Source organism: Arvicanthis niloticus, chromosome 7 (genome assembly GCF_011762505.2).
Source record: "Arvicanthis niloticus isolate mArvNil1 chromosome 7, mArvNil1.pat.X, whole genome shotgun sequence".
In the NCBI taxonomy this organism is placed as follows: Eukaryota; Metazoa; Chordata; class Mammalia; order Rodentia; family Muridae; genus Arvicanthis; species Arvicanthis niloticus.
Window position 1 is genome coordinate 88,390,252 of NC_047664.1, and position 21,394 is coordinate 88,411,645.

General features: G+C 39.6%; 1 protein-coding gene across 1 annotated transcript in view; it reads left to right on the forward strand.

Moving 5' to 3' along the window:
• The window catches only part of Slc4a4 (solute carrier family 4 member 4), a 385,548-nt gene that overhangs the window by 320,039 nt on the left and 44,115 nt on the right, over positions 1 to 21,394 (forward strand). The window contains 2 exon segments of the mRNA XM_076938759.1: positions 3,614 to 3,684; positions 12,061 to 12,252. Coding sequence (XP_076794874.1) covers positions 3,614 to 3,684; positions 12,061 to 12,252 — 263 coding nt within the window.

Consider the following 21,394-nt stretch of genomic DNA (forward strand, 5'->3'; position numbering starts at 1 on the left):
TGGCACAGTCAAATTTAGGCCAGGACTGCTACACCCCCGTTTGACGTGATACGTTACGCTGTATAGCCAGATCTGCCCACAGTAACCAGTTGTCGCTCACATTTGACCACATGGCTTGTAGTGAGCTTGTCCTTCTTTCTGTTGCTATAATTCCTGCTAGTATGTAAAATGTGGACATATGGAACCTTGGCATCAGGTCTGTGGTGAATAAAGAGGGTTACCTTGTGTCAGAGGTGTGTCAACACTGACACATGTCCCTTCCTGAAGCTGAAGCCACTCTACCTCCTAGTTCTTTTTCTAGACTTCTCTATAAGCACTGAGAAGAAAGGGCCAGTTTGAGACTGAAAACTGACAGACATACAGCCATTCCAGAGGATCAGCTCAACTTTGATACACATAAGGAGATAAAGGAAGACTAAAAAATGAAAATCCAGATAATGGAAAAGCATAGCATAGAGTAGACTGACCTGGTGATGGCTGGCTGGACCTAAGTTAGCCAGGCTCTTAAAGCAAAGAGTTGCACTTTTTGCCTGAGCCCTGATGCTGAGCTGAGTGTGAAGACAGAGTGCAGCATGTCTGGGCTTTTCCTTGTGACCTTTTCAGAATCCTAATTAAGGATATTGCAGATGCCTTATAAATGGATCAGTCTGCAATTGGATGCCAAAATGTTTATACTCTGTCTAGATCTAAATGGTGCCCAATGGCCCTTGTAGATCAAGAGCCCAGCTGTGATCGATCATTTTCTCATCAGTGAGCCTAAAGAAATTTACTTTTAATCTCATTTATGGACTCCACCAAATCCTGCCAATGTAAATTTATAGAAGTGCATATATATATATATCAGAGAATATTATATATGTGTTCCTGTTCTCCTGTTCTCTAGATACTGCCCTTCTGGGATTTTAGGGCCAGTGTACTTTACTAGTTTATCTCAGACAGACACTGAAAATGTAAAGAAATATAATTGAGTGGAGTTTATACATTTCCAATACTTGGGAGCAGTTACTGAAAGTTCAGACTCTTATTTTAATTTCTGTATTATCTATGATGATTCCAGAGTTAGAGTCTTACATTCCTCCCTCCATTCTTTAGCCATTGTTTCGATGCACAGAAGTGTGTTGCAAAGAAACTCTCAACATCCTGTCATAGGAAGCTGGTGAAGCTGGGCTGCAGCCTGCCAGACACTGAACAGTGCCTGGGATTTCCTGAGTGCTGACTCATTGGTGATCCCTCTCCCACCTTGAGTCCTGGTCCATTAATATTATCATCTACATTTTGATGAGTAGGAATGTTGGTAGAAAGGAAAGAATACAAAATTTAATAAGGTCCACATTCAGGTGATCCTCTTGATAGCACATTTAGAGAATGCATCTCTAGTGTGGCTTACCTTACCCAATATTCAAATCATGTGAGGAAGGTTACTTATGATGTATTCTAGGACTATTTATTTATTTATTTGAAACGGAGTTTCATGTAGCCCAGACTGGTCTCAAATTTGCTGCTTAGCCAAGGATGACCTTGGATTTCTGAACTTCTGCCTCCAGTATGCTACCTCCCAACCTGGTTCTTTAACTACCATCAAGGTTGAAACCCAGGGCCTATACTTGCCAGACAGACACTCTATTGACTATGATAAATCTACAGACCTATATCCTGCTTTAAAAATGAACAAATTGAGTATTATAAGATGTGTTAGTTAGGCTTTCCATTGCTGTGAAGAGACGCTATGACCAATTCAACTCTTATAAAGGAAGACATTTAACTGGGCCTTGCTTACAGTTTCAGAGGTTCAGTTCATTATCATCATGGCAGGAATCAAGACAGCCTGTAAGCAGACATGGTCCTGGAGGAGCCAAGAGTTCTGTGTCTTGATCCTCAGGCAGCAAAAGGGTACTGTGTCACTGGGAAGAGCTTGAGTTTATATGAGAACTCAAAAACACACCTGCACAGTGATATACTTCCTTCAACAAGGCCACACCTACTGCAACATGGTCAAACCTCTTAATATTGCCACTTCCTATGAACCAAGCATTCAAACACATGAGTCTATGGTGGCCGTACCTATTCAAACCACATAAGAAGATGTACTTTGTTATTTTGTTTAAGAACAAAATGCTACGATTAACCTAGCTTTGTTAATAGTACTTCACTAACTTTTTTCTTTTTTTAAGGATTCTTTTCTTGTTGCTCAGGCCAAGCATCCATTAGCCGCACTTGACTCTCTGGGATTTGTAATGAAACAGAAGAAGAAAACACACCATGTGTCTCTGTTAGGGAGGCTGTGGTAGACACTGTCTTTTGGCTAATAGTCTCCTAAAGCCTCGCCTTTAGTGACCAGAGTAGATTTTATTGTTAACCCAAACTAGGACCTGGGCCAATTATTTACTCTTCCTTTAGTCTCTTTGTCTTGTCCATTTCCTTTGTATTTACTCTCAGTCATTTCCAGTGGGGAAACTCCTTATTTTCCAGCTTGGTTAACTGACCATGGATCATGACTGTGAGTGCCTGTGAGTTAAGACTCAGGCCTTGTAAACCCTGGGAATGAGTAGTGAAAAGCTATGGTCCTTCTGTCCTTCTCATGGACCACCCGATTCATATTTCAACTATCAAACACAGTCATGCATCTCTCCTTAAAGGTTTACATAGACAAGCTCTGAAGTACAGAGAGCTAAAATGACAGTCTGGAGTTTCACTGGATGGGGGAGAACCAAAAAGCAATTTTCCAATTGAATGTTGAATAAATGATATGATTCTCAGATAAAAGCTTAATAGATGTTGTTTCATATTGCCACTAATTAAGTATGTTCTCTGTATAATAGTTTAAAATGCAAATCTTTCTGTCAGTGGAAAAAGAGTCTATCTGATAAAATGAAATGTTTCAATTAAAATATTACATTTTAATACTTTAACCCATAAAATAACTAATGAAACATTTCCAAAGTAAAGGTTAGTTTAATTCTTCAGCAAGGCACATCTTAAAACTAGAAATGATGCCTAATTATATGAAAATGTTTTAAAAGTTGCTTATATATATTCAACCTCATTATATTTTTATCATTCATTTAATGCTTTTTCACCCAGATTGCAAAGATTTTTATCATGTGCATTTCAGTTTTCTAAACACTACAAATTACTTAATACTTAGTTAATTTTCAGAGTTCGAGGTTTTCACTCTACCTGAATCTAGGAAGTGGCTTAATAATTGGCAGGCATTTCTCTCATTAGCAATTATATATTGAGTATGTACCAGAGACAGAATTACAGATAGTAAAAACACTAACATAAAATTCTGAGCTTTAGTACCTGCTCTCAAGCTTTGGCTGTGTGTCAGTTCTTCATAATTAGACTCCTTCACTTCTTTTCCTCAAAGATAAACCAGTAAAACACAAGAGTGTTTTGATTAAGAACACAAACGAAATTTAATGTCACCTCTTAAATATCTGCCGTACAAATCTGCTGAAGGTCTTGTTTTCTTTAGGTGTAAGAAGAATATGCTTACAATAGTCACGCCATTGCAGAACTTTCATGCCCCTTTCTGTGTTTTAAAAGTCATTGTGTACTTAGTTTATTTGTATTTTATTTTTCATATTGGGAAATTGTCCTTTTCTTACAGTTAATCTCTCAGTATCGAATGATACCACACTAGCCCCAGAGGACCTGCCAACTGTTTCTTCTACCGGCATGGTAAGTGACTTGATATTTCAGACTACCTACACAGTTTGTGGTGTGTGCAGGCTGCTGTGTGGTCTCCATTTAGCCGCGCTGATCATCCTTGCCCGTAGAGAGAACAAAAAGAACACCAGCTTTTAGTTTTAGTTTCAGTCCCTTTAAGAAATGTAAAACCAACATTTATTCGTATAACATTCTTTTCAAACCTCCTTAAGGGCCTAACTGCTATTTATTGTGACCTTGAAATATTTCCACAAGGGCTAGGAGAGTGGTGGAAAATAAGAGCCAGTGTTGTCTGCTTCTGGCCTGGCTAGGGTCTTGTCTGGCTGACCTGGTGGCACTGTCCTCCCTTCGCTAAGGGTGCTCAGACCAGAACATTTCCCCCATTTCTTAGACAGGACTGAGTATCCATCACACGGTGTCCTTTCCCATGGCTTGTGACCAAGGACCTTTAAGGCCCTGGAATTAAGTTTTGAAAATGAGCTGTTTTGCATGGAAGGTCACAGGCTGGAAGACAACTTTTATATTGGGGAAAATGGGTAGAAAAAGCGCTGTTTCAGGCTTCTGATTGTTCCTTCAATGCCAAATATGGAAGCCAATCAAAGAATATCAATCTCTCAGTTACAAAGACAGAAAACATAATACCTTGTATTGAGAGAGTGCCCATCTCTCAGGAGACCAGAACACTTCTGCAGATATTGTGCAGCCCGTGCCCACAGCATCTCTGAAAGAGAAAGAGATGCTGTCTGTATCCTTTCTGGGCAGTGCTCACATGACACCTCCCCCTCAACCCCCTGCTGTCTCTCTCTTGCTCTTGTATTCTCCTCTGGCTTTTCTGACTTCATTCCTTACCTCTAGAATTTTCAAACCTTATGTCTTTACTCCTTTATGTTTCATACTTTTTGTGTATCTGTGTGTGTGTGTGTGTCTCCTCTCTCTCCCTCTGTGTGTATGTAGGGAGGTGGTGGGCAAGAACATATCTACATGTTGAAAATCACTACAGAAGAATTCAAATTTAATTTCTCTCCCAGCCAACCCAGAAGGACTTGCCTAAAATCGACGAGGAAATTCTTCCTTCTAGGTTTTAAGATTTTTAAATTAAAATTCTTTTTGTGATTGAAAAAGAAACCAATAAAAACCTAAGTTCATTTGAAACTAAAAAAATTTAAAGACATTGGCTTGTATATTGCTTTCTACCCTCACAGATACCACAGGGGCCAATCCAGCAGATAGCCAGCACCAAGCAGATCAGCTGCTTGCAGCCAGTGTTACTGTCCTCAGATCTGATCCTAACTGGCCTGTGCTCCCCCTGTTACTGTGACAAGAAGTAGAGAAGAATTGGTGGCTATAACTTCTGCAAGGCACAAGTTCTGTTTGCTGAGCCATGCTGTGTCTGCTCCCCTGTACTTTTCAAAGCCTCTCCCCTCATCCTCATTAGCAGGAGACCAGCTCTTCTCCTGTGCAGTGGGCATGTTTCAGGGGCAAGAGCAGGGAAGGGGGTGTTCCTGGAACTGCCAAGGCATTGCCCCTCCTAAGGGTAAGGGGAGTATTTCCATGTCTTCTCCTTTGTTACTGGATTCATGTCATCCTCACTTCTGCTGCTTTTCCTATTGATTCCTTGCTGGTTATTTCTCTCTCCACCTGGCAAACAAATTCTTTACATCATCACTGAAAGGAAGCTTTGAGAGGCACTGTAGCTGGTGAACACTCTACCTCAATGAGTTAGGATCGGTGGCTTCCAGCTTTGAGATCCAGGAGACCAATGTCAAAATCTTACATCAGGATCCCTGAGAGGTTTCTAAAAGAATTGCTTAGCATTAGCTCCTGAGAGATTCCTCTGTCCATATTTATGTTCATTTAGAGGGATCCCTTTAACACACAGTTCTGACTTGGTAATTTTGGTGGGTTTTACAGCAGCACATTCCATACACAATTGAGACATAGAACATTTCCTGTGTCTCAGAAGGCCCCATGGAGTACTCTGTTGTCTTGTTTACATCCAAGCTTCCTGAGCTGAGAAAGATCATCCTTTGCTTTTTCTGCTGTCCTGCCTTTCAGAGGGCAAATGTCTTAGTCCTTTTAGAAGTCATGGAATGGAGTGGGCGCCCAGTGTGCATGGGTCTCTTTTACTATGAGGTACTTGTAACGTTTCGGAGGTTGGTCTATTTAAATGTCTTCACAGCCTCATCTCTGGTGGATGTTAAACTCTCTGATTTTGCAAACTCCCTTGCTTGTTCTGCATGTTAGTCTGGGAGCAGTGATCCCAACTTTTCAGAAAGACAATCTTATTCACAAGCAGAATAACTATTAAACTTCATCATTTTGTAAAATTATGAACAACTGCAGCTCAAATATATGCTGTATAAAGTATGACTGGATAATACTCAAATATAGCTTGCCCAAATGGGAAAAGCCCTAACCGAGAAGATCTTAAGGAGAAGTACTTCTCCTTAAGCCCCTGTCTATTGTATCCCTGTCAATCAAGAGCACATATTTTACCAGTCTATGTGTATTGAAGAAGAGTGTAGACCAGTGGTTCTCAACCTTTCTAATGGTGTGACCCTTTAATACAGTTCCTCATGTTGTGTTGACCCCAACTAAAATTATTTTCTTTATTACTTCATAACTATAATTTTGCTACTGTTCTGAATCACAATTCTGTGTCTTTTGGTGGTCTTAGGCAACCCCAGTGAAAGGGTTGTTCAACTCCCAAAGGGGTTGTGACCCACAGACTGAGAACCACTGAAAAAGACATTTATTATTTATTTACTCATTGCTTGTTACAATCCCCAATGGAATTAACAATCCCTACACTGGCGATTCTGTTAGTCATAGGACTAAGAAACATTACAGTCACATAATTCTACTGGATGGTCAGCCAAAGAAACAATGTTGGTTTGATGTGATGTACCTTCAGGGTGAGCAGAGCAGTTAGCATGCATTTTCATGGGAAACAGAAAGTCATATTAATCTTACACATGGCATCCTTGCAGGTTTCTCCTGTTGAGCAGTTCAGGTGTACAAAACATCCTGTCCTTAAGTATGTTTAAATAGATGAATGTTCTAACTTTAAAAATATATAGTGGAAAACTTTAGATATGCACTGAAATCAAAGAGCAATGTGGACTGCCACCTGCATGTCACCTGGGCTGCCACAGGCATGCCACCTGGGCTACCATGTGCATATGACACCTGGGCTGCCACAGGCATGCCACCTGGGCTACCATGTGCATATGACACCTGGGCTGTCACAGGCATGCCACCTGGGCTACCATGTGCATATGACACCTGGGCTGTCACAGGCATGCCACCTGGGCTACAATGTGCATATGACACCTGGGCTGCCACAGGCATGCCACCTGGGCTACCATGTGCATATAACACCTGGGCTGCCACAGGCATGCCACCTGGGCTACCATGTGCATATGACACCTGGGCTGTCACAGGCATGCCACCTGGGCTACCATGTGCATATGACACCTGGGCTGTCACAGGCATGTCACCTGGGCTGTCATATATATGTCACCTGCGCTGTCACTGGTATGTCTCCTGGGCTGTCATATGCATGTCACCTGGGCTGCCATAGGCATGTCACCTGGGCTACCATGTGCATATGACACCTGGGCTGTCACAGGCATGCCACCTGGGCTACCATGTGCATATGACACATGAGCTGTCACAGGCATGTCACCTGAGCTGTCATATATATGTCACCTGCACTATCACTGGTATGTCTCCTGGGCTGTCATATGCATGTCACCAGGATTACCACATGAATGTCACCTGGGCTGCCACAGGCATGTCACCTGGACTCAATGATTACCTACCTTTATTCTAGCTCGTGTTTCCTACTTTGGGGAGGAGATAGTATGGCACTTTAATTTTTAAGCAAATCCTTATATTTTTAAGAATTGTGGGCAAATCCACTTAGTATAAGCAGGGTGAGTCTCTCGAAAATGAGATGCAGAAAGATGACATCTCTTTTCAGGAGATTTTCTTTCTCGACATCTTTTGCTGCTTGATGTTCTTTTCTTTAAACCCCTTCCTCGCTGCTCCTCTGTGTGATGTGGTTTACCCCATCCGATGGTTCATCTGTGGCTAACTCCTCTATGCCCTGTGTTTCTCCACGTGGGCATCTTTGCTCACGGGGTCTGATTCTTCTGTGTGTCTGCTCAGACATGAAGAAATGTACATCCACGTCCATTGCTCATTTTCCTCACCCACTGGCTTTGTTCCCTGTTATGTCTTAGCTTTGCTGCCCTGCCTTTCTTACTTCCCTTGGAGATGGAAGCACTGTGAGCCCTTTCCTCCTCCCAGGGCTCAGTGGGAATTTTGTCTTCTCCGTACTAAGTGAAATAGACTGCTTCCCTTCTGCTGTTCTAACCCCTCACTTATACACTCTTCACTGCCTTGTGTTATTAAGTAATTTCTGAGCAAACACTTTATTTCTCTAAGGAAACTTGTAAACATTATTGCTATTTCTTTAATCTTTTTTACTCCCTTAAAACTTATGTTAGTTCATTCACGTGTTTGGATTCAGTATGTTCTCGATCTCCCCTTGGGGACTTATTTTCATTTTCCACTGGCTATTGTTATTCAAATATCATATAACTAAATGTGGTATCCTTGCCAGATTTAACAAGCAAAATATGGAATATTCAATTGCATTTGAATGCCAGATGAATATTAAATAATTTTTAGTGTCTGTTCTGAATATTTCGTAGAATGTGCCTACACTAAAAACAGTCATTGCTAAGGGTGAATGTTAACTGAGGCCCTGGTATTTTACCTGATCATTTTAAATTAAAACGTTTAGTTTAACTTTTGTCCTCTGGACAGAGGGTTGACAAATGACACACACATTTCTTCTTTGAATATGCCATATATTCCAGGCCTGATGAAGGCTTTTATTCAGTCAGTTAACAAGACCTCTGTGGTATCTGCCATACCCTAACATGAACTCTACGCGTTTGTTTCTTTGTATTGTTGTGTGCACAGCCCTGTTATAAGTTCTTTGTCTCTATAACATCATTTGTAGCTTGTATCCAGCCTCAGTCCAAAGTCAGTATCTACATGCCTCACTTGTCTTTTACTTCATTCTTGTTTTTCTCACTGCCCCACTTTCTTTGATCTGTACAAATAGTTGGGTTTGGGTGGGTTTTATTGCCTCACCCCCTATGAGCCACTCTCGTGTTTACTATCCCCGAGAAACTCGCAGTGTGCTTGAGTTCTGGAACATCCTTTGGCTCTGCACCTTCTTTCTCACAGTCGGTCCTTGCTGTGGTAGCTTCTCAGTCCCACCCGTTTCTCAGCCCATCACGGTTCTCTTCAGTGATCGTTCTCATCCATCCACAGCCTTTCGTGGCATCTGTCCTACCTCCCTGTGGACACACTGGGTGCTCGACACATTTCCCCTCAGCACATTTGTGATTGTGTGGAGGCATTACTCCCAGGTCAGCAGTTCACAGCCGATGTCTCCCACCTTGACATCTCTCCTAGGTTCAGACAACTTATAAAGGACTTCCAAACTCAGAGCACTAAACACTGAGGTGGCCTGCAATACAACTACTAATGCAATATAATTACTAATGTAATATAATTACTAATGCAATATAACTACTAATGCAATATAACTACAGTTATAAGCATCTTAAGAAAAAGAAGTAGTGTGGGAATTCTAAGATCTCCGAGAGCGTATTCCAGTTTGCCCTGTTCCCTAAGACCAGAGAGTATTTTGCATAAGAAATGAAGATCAAAATCATAGATCCACAAGGAGATATAAAACAGTGGCAGTTAGGTGCTGGGTCTGCTGAATTAACCCACAGGGATCATGCTGACTTGAATTCAGGAGGTAGCAGTGGCTCTATGTGTATTCCTTCATGATATAGAGTCTATCTGAAGTCTTAAGGAAGTAACCTTCACTTACCATCAGATTATATGACATAACACAAAACATATAGATGTATTTTCTGTGGTGTTTAATTAAAACTGATTGTCAGCTACAGTTTAGGTTTTAGGAAAGCCACAAACTTTTAATTTTGGAAAATTACCTATTTGAAGACATATACTAGCTACCCAAAGTTTTTATATATGAGACCTTAGTTGTAGATGGGGTTTGGAGGCTAGTCATTTTCAGATAACAATAACAGGTTCACTTGGCACTTTAAAATATTGGCATTGCTATTTTGAACTAACTGATGCAAGCGAAGCTGCTTATCTCTACGTCTGTATCTGTGCCATTTCCACCTGATCATTAATCTTTGTGAGGAAATGGATAAAAATTCCTTTTGGAGTTATTCCAGGGTATCTTACAACTCTGGGGAAATTCCAACCATAGGAAGGACTCTGCTGATGTTACATTGTTGATGTGAAATTAGGGCACCATTTTGCTGATTTTAAAGCAAAGAAATATGTTACCAATTATGACCTCTAAACGTTAGCTCTATTCTCCTGAAAATACTCATATGTGGAAATCTGGAAAACAACACGAGAGATGATTAATCACCTTGCAGAGTTCAATAAGAGAGCCGTTATGCAGGTCAAGTGTACACGATCGGAGGTAACAGGAAATATTCCAAGTGACTTCACCTTTTGAGCTCGATGAAAACCTCCTCCCTTTCTGGCCAGATTGGACCACAGATATCGAGAGAATTCCTAGCATATAAAAAAGGTCGATTTGTTTTATGTGTCATAAAACTCTTGCCTGTAAAGGACAAGAGAAATCTACCATTCCACACTTTGCAAGATATTTGCAAACAACTTTCCTTATCATACAATGTCCTCTTAGTCTGGAACCCAAGAAGACACAAGTTATGAGTTACTTAGAAACTTTCCCAGATTAGACACCCAATCTTTTCCACTAACCCCATTGATATTCATTTAGGCAGAGAAGCTTCTGGAAATATATGTCTAGGGAACAGTCATTGCTGTCATAGTATCAATGAATGCTCTTTGTACAGCAAAGCCAACATACTTAAAGGATAATTACTGAACAAGCCTCAAATTCCAGAAATGGCTGTACAGGAATTCTTTTACATAAGGAAATGACTTACCAAGTAACTTCTTTACAGCATACCATCAAGTAGAGGAGGCACCTCCATCCCTGTAGTCTTAGATACTAAGGACAAGAAACCTGCTCAAATCACTCAGGGGTTTCAGACTACAGACTTAATATTCTTGAAAAAGTTTCTTAGACTTAGAGGCCATTAATTTCAGTTGTCTTAAAAGTAAAGTAAGCTGACTGTTTTAGAAACAGATTCTAATACAGGAATTCCAGGTGTATGTCACTAGTCGGGAGGGCAGTCTCAAAACTGAGTAAGAGAAATAGTTCAGGAAAGGGAAACCATGAACAAGGATGTATCTCAGCTAAGTTTAGCCTCAACCTGATTCATGTAGAATTCTGAAATGTAATTTGTACCACAGGGATGTCTCCTCTTTGAGCAGAAGCAGGTAGCTTATACCCCACTAGTGCTAGGCAGTAACTGTTTAGTGGCTGTTGAATGACATAAGGTGGTTTGCAAAAAGTAGCCAGCTGTGGTTGGGTAGGAGCTGGATGTGGGTGCACACGTCTACCGATGACAACAGGGATCTGCTGTGTATTAGATACAGGAAATAGGAGGAGTTGCCAGGAAGAAGCTCAATCTTGACAATAGGACAGCACACATGAAACTAACCTGTGTGCTTCAGATCACAGAACACAGACTGGAGATCTCTCATACGGCTTCCCGGGCATGAAGGCATCATAGCCATGCCACTCAGGGGTGTTCCAACTGTTGACCTATAGTCAACAGACAAAAAGCTATGGTGTATTAGGTTTGCCACTGAGAAGTCTGGAACTATACACACTTGGATAGTATCATTTCTTCAGTCACTAGAGTGTACTTATTAAGATAAGACATAACCTATTTGTGAAGTACTGGGTTAGTACTTGCCTTCCAGTAACTTTCCAAGCATTGATAGTGCCATAAGGTAGGTGAGCATGGACCCAAGCACACACAAGTAAGTACTTTCTGAACAATAGAGGTGTTTCTGAAGTCTCCCATTTTAAAATACAGGATATTAATATATCTCAGTTGACCCACAGGAAGGCCGGCAGGAAAGTAGGACTTTGTGGTCTGTTTCTGTCGAACAGTGCATGATTGTTAACGTGGAGGAGCAAACTGTGTAACACACCGCCTCCCTCTCATTGAGTTCTTCATAATCGCTGGCTTCTTTATCCCCTGTCTCATCAGGTTACATCCTGCAGCCGTTATCTCGGATTGTTTCATAGGCGGTTCTGGTGCAGTCCATCTGGAGCCTATTAAGTATAAAAAGCTGCTTTAGAGGACGTCACTAGTCTCTAAAAACAACAAAACAAAAAACCCTCCCTGTTTTTTTTTTTTTTTTTTTCAGTACCATAATGCTACCTTTGACTGGGCCTATTTGTCAAAGAAAGAGTGTGTGAAATATGGAGGAAAGCTCGTGGGAAACAACTGTGACTTCGTGCCTGATATCACGCTCATGTCCTTCATCCTCTTCCTGGGAACCTACACCTCTTCTATGGCTATGAAAAAATTCAAAACCAGCCGCTATTTTCCAACCACAGTAAGTAGCTGGAATATAAGTAACTTTCATTTGATCTGCCCTGTATCAACACTAAATGCAATTTTACAAAATGAAAAAAAAAAAAAAAAAAAAAGGCACCTGCAGTTCAACGTGTCCACTGGTACTTTGCACATTTAAAGAATACTTTCTGGTCTTTGCTCGTGTGCACACACATTTAATATAATCATAGTCCTGCCTCAAGAAACCTTCCAAATATTTGCTTTTGTAATTCGAGCCTCACTTCTGGCTATAGTACTTGAAGGGAGAAATGTGATGTTCTCTGTATAAAAGTACATGACTGAAGAAAAGAACCCTTTTGGCCCATGATGTGTAAGTACGTAAACAAAAATGTCTGATATCTACCAGGAATTTTGATGGTGCAGAATTTCTCAATCATTGACCATACATGTATTTCAACACTCGAATGCAGTCTATGGCCGTAGACTAAAACTATGTTGTGCACTAGGATTGGTGGAAGATGAGGCTGCCATCTGAGCCAAACTTTTCTATCCATAATACTGAAAGTTGTAGCACCTGCAGCGTAACTGGGTTACCTGGATTTCCTCTGCCATGCTAGTGTGCTCCAGTGAAGTTACATTCAAAGCCACAGCTCTTTGAGAGACGAAGACGAACACTTAGCTACTAAATGTCACTTTTTAAAGCTGGGAAAGAAACTGAGAAACTCTTTTGCTTTCATACTGTTTAAAGGGCCAATGGTCCCAGGTAATCTGCATTAAACATGATTTATATCAGTGACCTGTTTGACCTAAGGCAGCTGCTTCACTGTGTTTTTTAGAGGAGAATGTTGGTAGACAGGGACCCTCCTTTTAATCCCAAGAAAATGAAAATGCATATATCCACTTTAACATAGGAAAATGTGGGCTTTCTTTTTATAGGGGATAATGGAAAGTTTTGATAACACTTTAGAAAGATGTCTAAAAGTAGATAGCTCAAGGAATGAGCATTTTCCATAAAGAGAAATAAGGAAGGGGTTTACTTAATCTGATTAAAGCAGACTTTATATATTGGTGTTTGGCAGGCTCAGAGTCAGTGTTTAAGCACACAATGTGATAACAGATGTACACACATACACACACATCTCTCTCACACACACACACACACACACACACACACACACACACACACACAGGGCATTGCCTGGAACCTGGCTCACAGGGAGCTCCCTTTTTTCCCATCTGCTGCTGTTGAAGGCTTCCTTCCTCTTCACTCCTGACGATTAGGAGCTGTTCCCGAGTGCATCTGACACTGTGGTCCCAGGACACATCTCCAGAGATAAGCTTAACCCCAGTACTTCTTTAGTGGATGAGTTTAAATAGAACAGATTCCTGGATACAAAGTTTAAGGACAGTTTCTTCTGGATTGTGTTTTTTCCTTTGTAATTACCAGTTCATGGGATCTTAGGGTTTGTTTGTTTTTATTGCATTATGACATATTTTAAAGATCGTTACTTCTTATAGAAGTTTAATGGGCTTTGAGCACAGCTGGCGGAACTGTGGAAAATCTGTAAAGCTCTTAGTTGTTGTAGTTTGTAAAACTGGGTGAAAAGACCAACCATCTTTTCTATTTTTTATTTCAATTGACAAATAATTATATACATTTTATGGAACACAATGTGATATTTTAGTTTATGGTTTACACTGGTGAATGATTACATTAAGCTAATTAACATTTCACATGGTCAAATCATTTCTGCAATGAAAATAAAGTCTACTCTTGGCAATTTTGAAGATAGTCAGCATGCTGTCCAGTGTACTTCAGGAACTTACTCCTTCAGTGAAATGGAACTCTGTATGCTAAGCCCATATTCTCTGTGTTCCTTTGCTCCCTTGTCTTTGTAGCATATGTAGAAGCCAGGTATTGTGATGACTACAGATGTATTCTTTACTCAAGATTATTTAACTATTTGGTATGCTGTTATATAAATTTCATATAAATGCTGTGTAATATAAGTTTTAGAATTTTTTTCAATTTAGCTGAAAATGTCATTAGAATTTTTATAGGCATTGCATTAGATTTCTTTGGGTCGTATGGAAACTTTAAAATTATTTATTTTTCTAGTCCATGAACATGGGATATCTTTTCATTTATTTGTTTTTATCAATGTCCTTCATTAACTTTTTATTGTTTATAGACTTAAATATAAATATGTATATTATATCTTACTTACTTTATTACTCAGTATTTTGTTATTTTGTAGCTAATATAAATAGAATTATCTTCCCTTTATGATTTTAATTTTTTATCCATGGATACATTGTATTTAAACCATTCTCTCACCTTCCTCTTCTTTTACAGCTCCTCCTGTGTTCCCCATAACAATCCCCTCTTGAATTCATGGCCTCTTCCATACTTACAGTTGTGTTTTACACACATACATACACTCACACATCCTACAGAGTCTTGCCTATATACAGGTGTTTCAGACTGCCCATTTATTATTGGACGACCTGATAGCTCACCCCTGAAGAAAACTGAGCCCCCTTCAACAGCCATTGTCTGTCTACCTGTAGATCCTCATCTAGAGATGGAGTCTTGTGAACTTGATTTTGTTTTTGGAGAGTTTGTGGTAATGTATAGAAAAAAAACAGGTTTTTTATATTGATTTTATATTCTTAATTTTACAGAGTTTAATCAGTTTTGGGGGGTTTTTTGTTTTATTTTGGTGGAATATCTATGGTTTTCTGTCAATAAGACCACATTGTCTGTATCTTAACTTCCTTCCTACTTGGATGCCCTTTAGTCCTGGTATAAACTGGGACTTAGAGTAGCCTGCAGTCAGGGACAGAGCCTGGCCTGAAACTGAGTAGGCCTAGAAGTCATAGGAGCTAGGTCCATTGTTCCTGAACTGATATTGTGGGGTGGAGTTGTACCTGAGACTCTGAGACTAGTCTAGTGTGGAATGGGTAAGAGACCGAGTTGCTGGGAAGTTACAGAACCTTGGGCTGCTGGACCAGACTAGCTCTGCACAGTCCTTTGTACTCGACTAGCGGCTGAGGTGGTGGGAGCTCATCTGGTCCTCACCAGTACTGGAGGCTTATTCCCTGTCCTCCTCTGCAACCACTATTTCTGCCTCTAAGTTGCATTGCCTGGGGTAGGAGAAGTTAATGAATATAGCATATGGTTTTCTTTCTTACTTACCTGTGTCTCAACTTACCTGTAGTCTAGACAGATGTGCTACGTCATCACTCATCTGGAAAAGCTTAGGCCTGGAAAAGCTACCTCTAGGGTAGAGAGTTGTTCCATCTGGTGTTTCTGTGGGAGGAAGAGCATTACCATCTTTCTAACTTACCTCGAGCCTAATAGTGATCATCTTAACTGCACATGTGAACATAACTTTTATCTTGTAACAGTAGCCCCAAAATTCAGACTTTGAAAAAAAATCTACCACATAAGCCTAATTTGTAATAAGGTAAATTTTTGCTATTGACAAATGCTGCTGAGAAAGTCAGAAAACTGAGAAAATAAAAAAGTAATAATATCCTAGTTATGCTTTCTATTGAGATGATTCTTAACTGTTCTGTTGTCTTTGCTTACATGCATCTTATAAGTAAATGTAAATAGTACTACAAACATAATATACGCACATCTGTAAGCGAATAATAACACTGTTTATCCCTTACTTGTTAAAATGTGCTTAATTCAGCCTGTCATATAGGTGGGCGGCCTCTGTGCGCTGAAACACACAAGTGTATAGATTGCTGGGCTTGCACATTAACACTTAAAACTTATGTGCTTAACAGGAGATAATGATTTCACTCATATATGTTTGTATGACTTGTCAGTTAATTCCACAAACTGCTTGAAAGTTACTAAAATTTTTATTTTGTCGTTTATATCAACCTTACACTAGGTGCTCGGTATTTGCTCGTTTGTGGAAATCACTCAGGCAGCAGTAAATGCTGTATTTTGTGAGAAGAGTATGGAGATAGGAATCCAGGTAGATTCTCACACCAGCACTACCATGAACTAACAGTGTGCTCTCTGATGCCCAACTGCAGGCTTAGTAACCTCACCTACAGGGACAGCTCAGCTAGACAATAATTAATGTGGTTTTAAGTATAAATGCTTCTGTATTCTTAAATGAGGCTTTGAGGACCCATCTTCTAAGTGGATACATTCTCCGTATCCTACATATCCTCAGAGTGACAATCAAACCTTAAAATTTCCCAACGTTAATGATTATCTTGCTGTTCAGGCCAGACCTTTTACAGTGGCTGAGTCTCTGACCCACAGGTAGCATACAGATAATTCAGAACATGGTTTGCTTTCTTTCCACAGTTGATCTCATTTTTTTCCCCTGTATGTGTTATGTCACCTGGTTAAACAAAACAAGATAACCTATCATTCTGGCCACCATGGTCAAAATCTTACAACGATACTTGGGGTCAAGGTCCCAGTGTGGAGCAAATAATAAACTCAAATTATGATCATTTGAAATGATCATTTGGGATGGTTTGATGGAAGGTGTTATTTACAAAGCAGAGTGTGGAGAAGACGTAGACACTGTGGTATCATGGTGCTAGTAACAAGGGATTTGCTACTGTGCTGGGCCCAGAGGATGCGGAAAGGGGTGATGAAGGGAACCTAGAATGAAGGAAAAGAACAGAGAAAGGTTCTGAGAGATGATGTAAATATAGCCTTGAGGAGTCAGTCTGTCAGGCTGTCTTGTGAGGAGCCAGCTAGCGCAATCAATACCCTGATCGATCTGTCTATGTCTAGTGGCCCCTCTCTACCCTCCCTACCCCTTCCTCCGCCTCTCTTCCCTCCATCCATTTCTATTCCCCCTCTCTCTTTTTCTATCTTCCTGCACCATTTCTGGCTGGACCCAGATGGAATCCAGAAATCAAAGGAACCCATTGGCACACAGGGATGGATGGATAATAGACCAGTATGTCAAACTAAGATGCCCATTCCATGCTATGTCCCAAGCTTTCCTTTTTTATATTGAACTCATTATAGGTTGTTCTACCCTCTCCCTTTACACCAACACTTGGATTTCTCTCAGTGTGGTCTCCATTGCCTTTGACTAGACTAGGGACAGTGACTCACTCCTCTTCAGGATCTCGTGGACCCAATAGCAATCCATCAGTATAAGCACTTTGAATGAAACAGATTAACTTTTCTAGTCTGATTACATAATTGCTATGTCATCTCTGTTAGAGCCCCAACACTTGATGGAACACGGCTAGAATGCCAGAATTCCACTGGTGCCTGGTGTTCTTCATTCTCTTCAGAGGGGCACATCAGTCCTCTCTCCTGTACCATGACTGGTCTATTAGATCAGCCTCAAAGTCAGAATCTTTTAGCGTCAAACTTCTAGGAGGAACATCACAGCATAATGTGTGATTGTCTGTGGCAGATGGCTTGAGGCATTCACATGAATGTTCTTTAGGACTCCCACACCAGTAAATGATTGCCAGCATGGAACAATGATGCTATTGCTGCCTACTTGGAACAAAAGAAAAGTGGAGTTTAAAGATACAGCATGATCGGATCACAAGAGAAGTTAGAAAACCATAGAACAATATGAGATAGGCAAAACCATGGTTCCTTTGCTATGGCCACAGTCCTTGTGGCTGGCTCATATGTGCAGTAGGCACAAGGCTGCCTTTTTCCAAGGATCTTTCATAGAAAGGAGTATCAAATCTAAATCTGAAGTACTCATAGCTACTATTACACATATACATCCCAGTTATATAAATAATAATCCTCATTCCAGCTAATATCAATAGCTACATTACTTTCTGCATTATGTTTAGATGATGCAATCTATTCCTTGATTCTACTATTGTGCATCTTATTGGTTAGGATATTCATCCCATATGGAACAAAATAAGGGTTATTTTATTCAGTGCTTCAGATTAGACTAATAGAAGAACACCAAGATGAGTAATTCAAGAACCTGACACATAGTAGGCACTTAATATATTAAACTTATTGTTAAATAAGTTGTATTTTTGTCCCCTCAGATACGGCTGACTTGTGTTTGGTTATTATTTCCATGCATAGTAAAGATCTCCGGAGAGATACCATTTTAAAGTCATTTCACGGCCTATGCTGATAGTAGATCTCGAGGAACTGGCATTAGGAATTAAAAACAAGGTGTAGTGTTCCAGAATTTAAATGAAAACATAATGGGCATTTTAACTATGTTATACATTTGTTTTTATGCTCATAAACCATAGGAAAGTCTAAGGCTCCACAGGTAGTTAAGTTTCTCAAACCATGATTCTTGTCTGACAGCTAGGCTATCACTGGCCTGCTGGGTTGTGCTTTGAGTTAAGAGGTATATATTTTGTAAACACTTCTCTCTAAAAGGCAGGTGACATTCCACTTCTGTTTTCTTTTTTCTTAGAATTTTCTTGTTGAAAGGTAAAAAATGTCAAACTAAAACAACTAACATATTCAAAGTGAATAAGAAATAGTAGGTGTATATTCTGTGTTGCATTCTGTTGGCAAAACTGACTGACGTTTGTATAGTTGAAAATATCAGGCCATATCCCACCACTGAAGTTAATTAAAATATGATTTTTCTGTCACTGAACCTATCAATTTTTTTCTCAGTTGTTTTTGATATTTTATACCTAGGAAAGTCATTTTGAAAGTCAAGTTTGCTTTTGTCTAACTTTTTTTTTCATATTTGTTTCACAAAGAGTGACAAAGAGATATTTAGTTATAAATACAATCCAGTTTGTTATTTTTACATGTACTACAAATATGTCAGTTCTCAGAGATAGATGACAAAAAAAATGCAGTTAACTTGAATTGAGTCCCAGTTAAAATTAAGTTCAGAGTTGGTCACAGTGTTGGGAGAGGCTTCTCATCATGGTGCAGAAGCAGGCTATAGATAGAAACCATTCCCTCTGGCCATGTGATCATCCTGGTTTAAAGCATGTTCACCTAACTCATCCATCATAGGAGAGTCAACAGCCCTCAGATCTGTGTGGGAAAACAAGACTTTCTTGTTTCTAGGTTGTCAAATTACTAATTAGTCACACGAAGCTAAATTCTTGCATTTTAATATACATTCTGAAATTAATTTTCTTTATCGGACCTGAATAGTGGCTTGAGTTATATCTAAGAAGACCTTAGGAAAGTGTTGTTGGGCAGTGGGATCTTATTAGATTTTAATGTTCAGTTTGAGTGCTACCGAGTGAGTCTAATCTTGCCACTAAGTATCTGAAAAGCTATGGTCTTCATGATGCTTGAGAGTCTCTGGAACAAGAACCCAGCATCCCATAGCCAGGCTTACCGACCCCAGAGCTCAGGACAGGTAGAAAGAATGAATAGACACCCCCTGTCCACAGCATTTGCTCCCAGGAGTTACGCAAGCAAGTTGAGGTTTCCCTCTGTACCACACACTTGGAATGTTGTAAGACATTCTCACCACAGCTTTTCAGGGAAGCTGAAAAAAAAAAAAAACTCAACATTTTTCTTGTGATACATCCCTTAAGTCTTGACCCCTCTGGTTACCTTTCTATATATCAGCCTACAATTTTGCTGTTTTCCCTCTCAAGGACAGAGATTGGACCATAATTTTTCCCCATGTAGTCTGATTATTTGTTTCTGGGATTATTTGTTCTGTGCTGGTTTGGTTCCTTGTTCTGCTTCCCAGTTTTGAGGCAGGATGGGAGCAGTGCTCTGCTGGTGGTCACTGTCATCTCTGTCTCCTCGCCGGACCACTTCACTGGGCCTGCCGAGGAAGGTTCTACCAGCAGGTGTTAGCCCAACCCTGAAAATTATCGAGCCTACTTCCTGTTTCCCCCAAATCATCCTGACTTGAAGTTTATAGAATTGAAACCATACAGTCCAAACCAGGTTTTCTTTTATTGGATTTGGAATATAGTGTGCATCATTGAATCCAAATACAGTGAATTAAGATCACCACTATAAGCAATGTTAATGCTTTAAAAATAAACAAAAAACAAAAACAAACAAACAAACAAAAAACAAGCTTTACAGTATTGACTACTAGGGAGATTAAATTTCAGGATGACCATGCCATTCTGTGCCTGAGATTGCAAAGGGCAGATATTTGTCTAGTGGGCTTTTTTCTTTTAGAATAAATGCTTGTTTTTTTTAAACACTATTGTTTAGAACTTTCAGGCACCAGTCTCATTAGAGGACTTGACATCATAGATTAATATTTACTGAGAGCCCACAGGGTGCCTGCTGCTGCTGTACGTGTCTCTCCCTAGCAGCTCCATCCATTGAGAAGCTCTCCGCAGGCTCACAGCACCCACCCCAGCCCCAGTTAATTTAAGAGCAGCTGCGGTCCTTGCAAAGTGAAAACTGAATGTCCTCTGGGGCTTCCTAGGAACCAAATTTATTTTTTCCCTGTAAATTAACTAGCTCTCGCTGTTGGTGTCTCCATGATTATGACTCCCTCAATAATTAATATGGTATCATCCTTCATAAAAAGTGCATTTATAATAGATTTATAAGGTTGTTTTTGCTCAAAAATAAAAGAACAGCGTATGATTATTAGAATTGTCTTTCTCATCCACTTAATTTCTTCTTTACTTTGGTAGTTTAAATATTTAATATGATGGCAGCATGCTAGAGTAATTGAGATATTTTAGAATTTATTTTGCAGAGGATAGAAATTTTTTTCAATTTCTTTTTACTAATAAAAATAGCAAAAAATGTAAAAAAACTAGTCATAGTACACAAAGATCATTAAAGTCTTATTTTAGACATGTTTCTCTTTTGTAAGTTACAATACCACACATAGCATATACAATGAAAAGCAATTTTTAAAAATATCAGATTTGCTTTTTATAAGTTATCTTCACTTATTTTTTCTCAGATTGGGATAATATATATATATTTGATGTTGAAGGTTAGCCTGAAGATACTTAGTACTGGATTTGGATGGATGGTTGTTAAGTGTTCATTCAAACTAAGCCTGAGGTCCTGGATTCATAGGCTTGGGCATAAGATCCCATTAAAAACAAGTCATAGTTTTCTCATGAAAGCATTTATCCCTCTACTGTTAACTGTCATGGATAGTCATTAATAGAGAATTGCAAAATATGAATTTCTAGGTTTATTATTATTTTTATTAATGGGTTGATTTATGTAAATGTTGTTTTGAAAGAGAAAACAATGAAGAAATTAT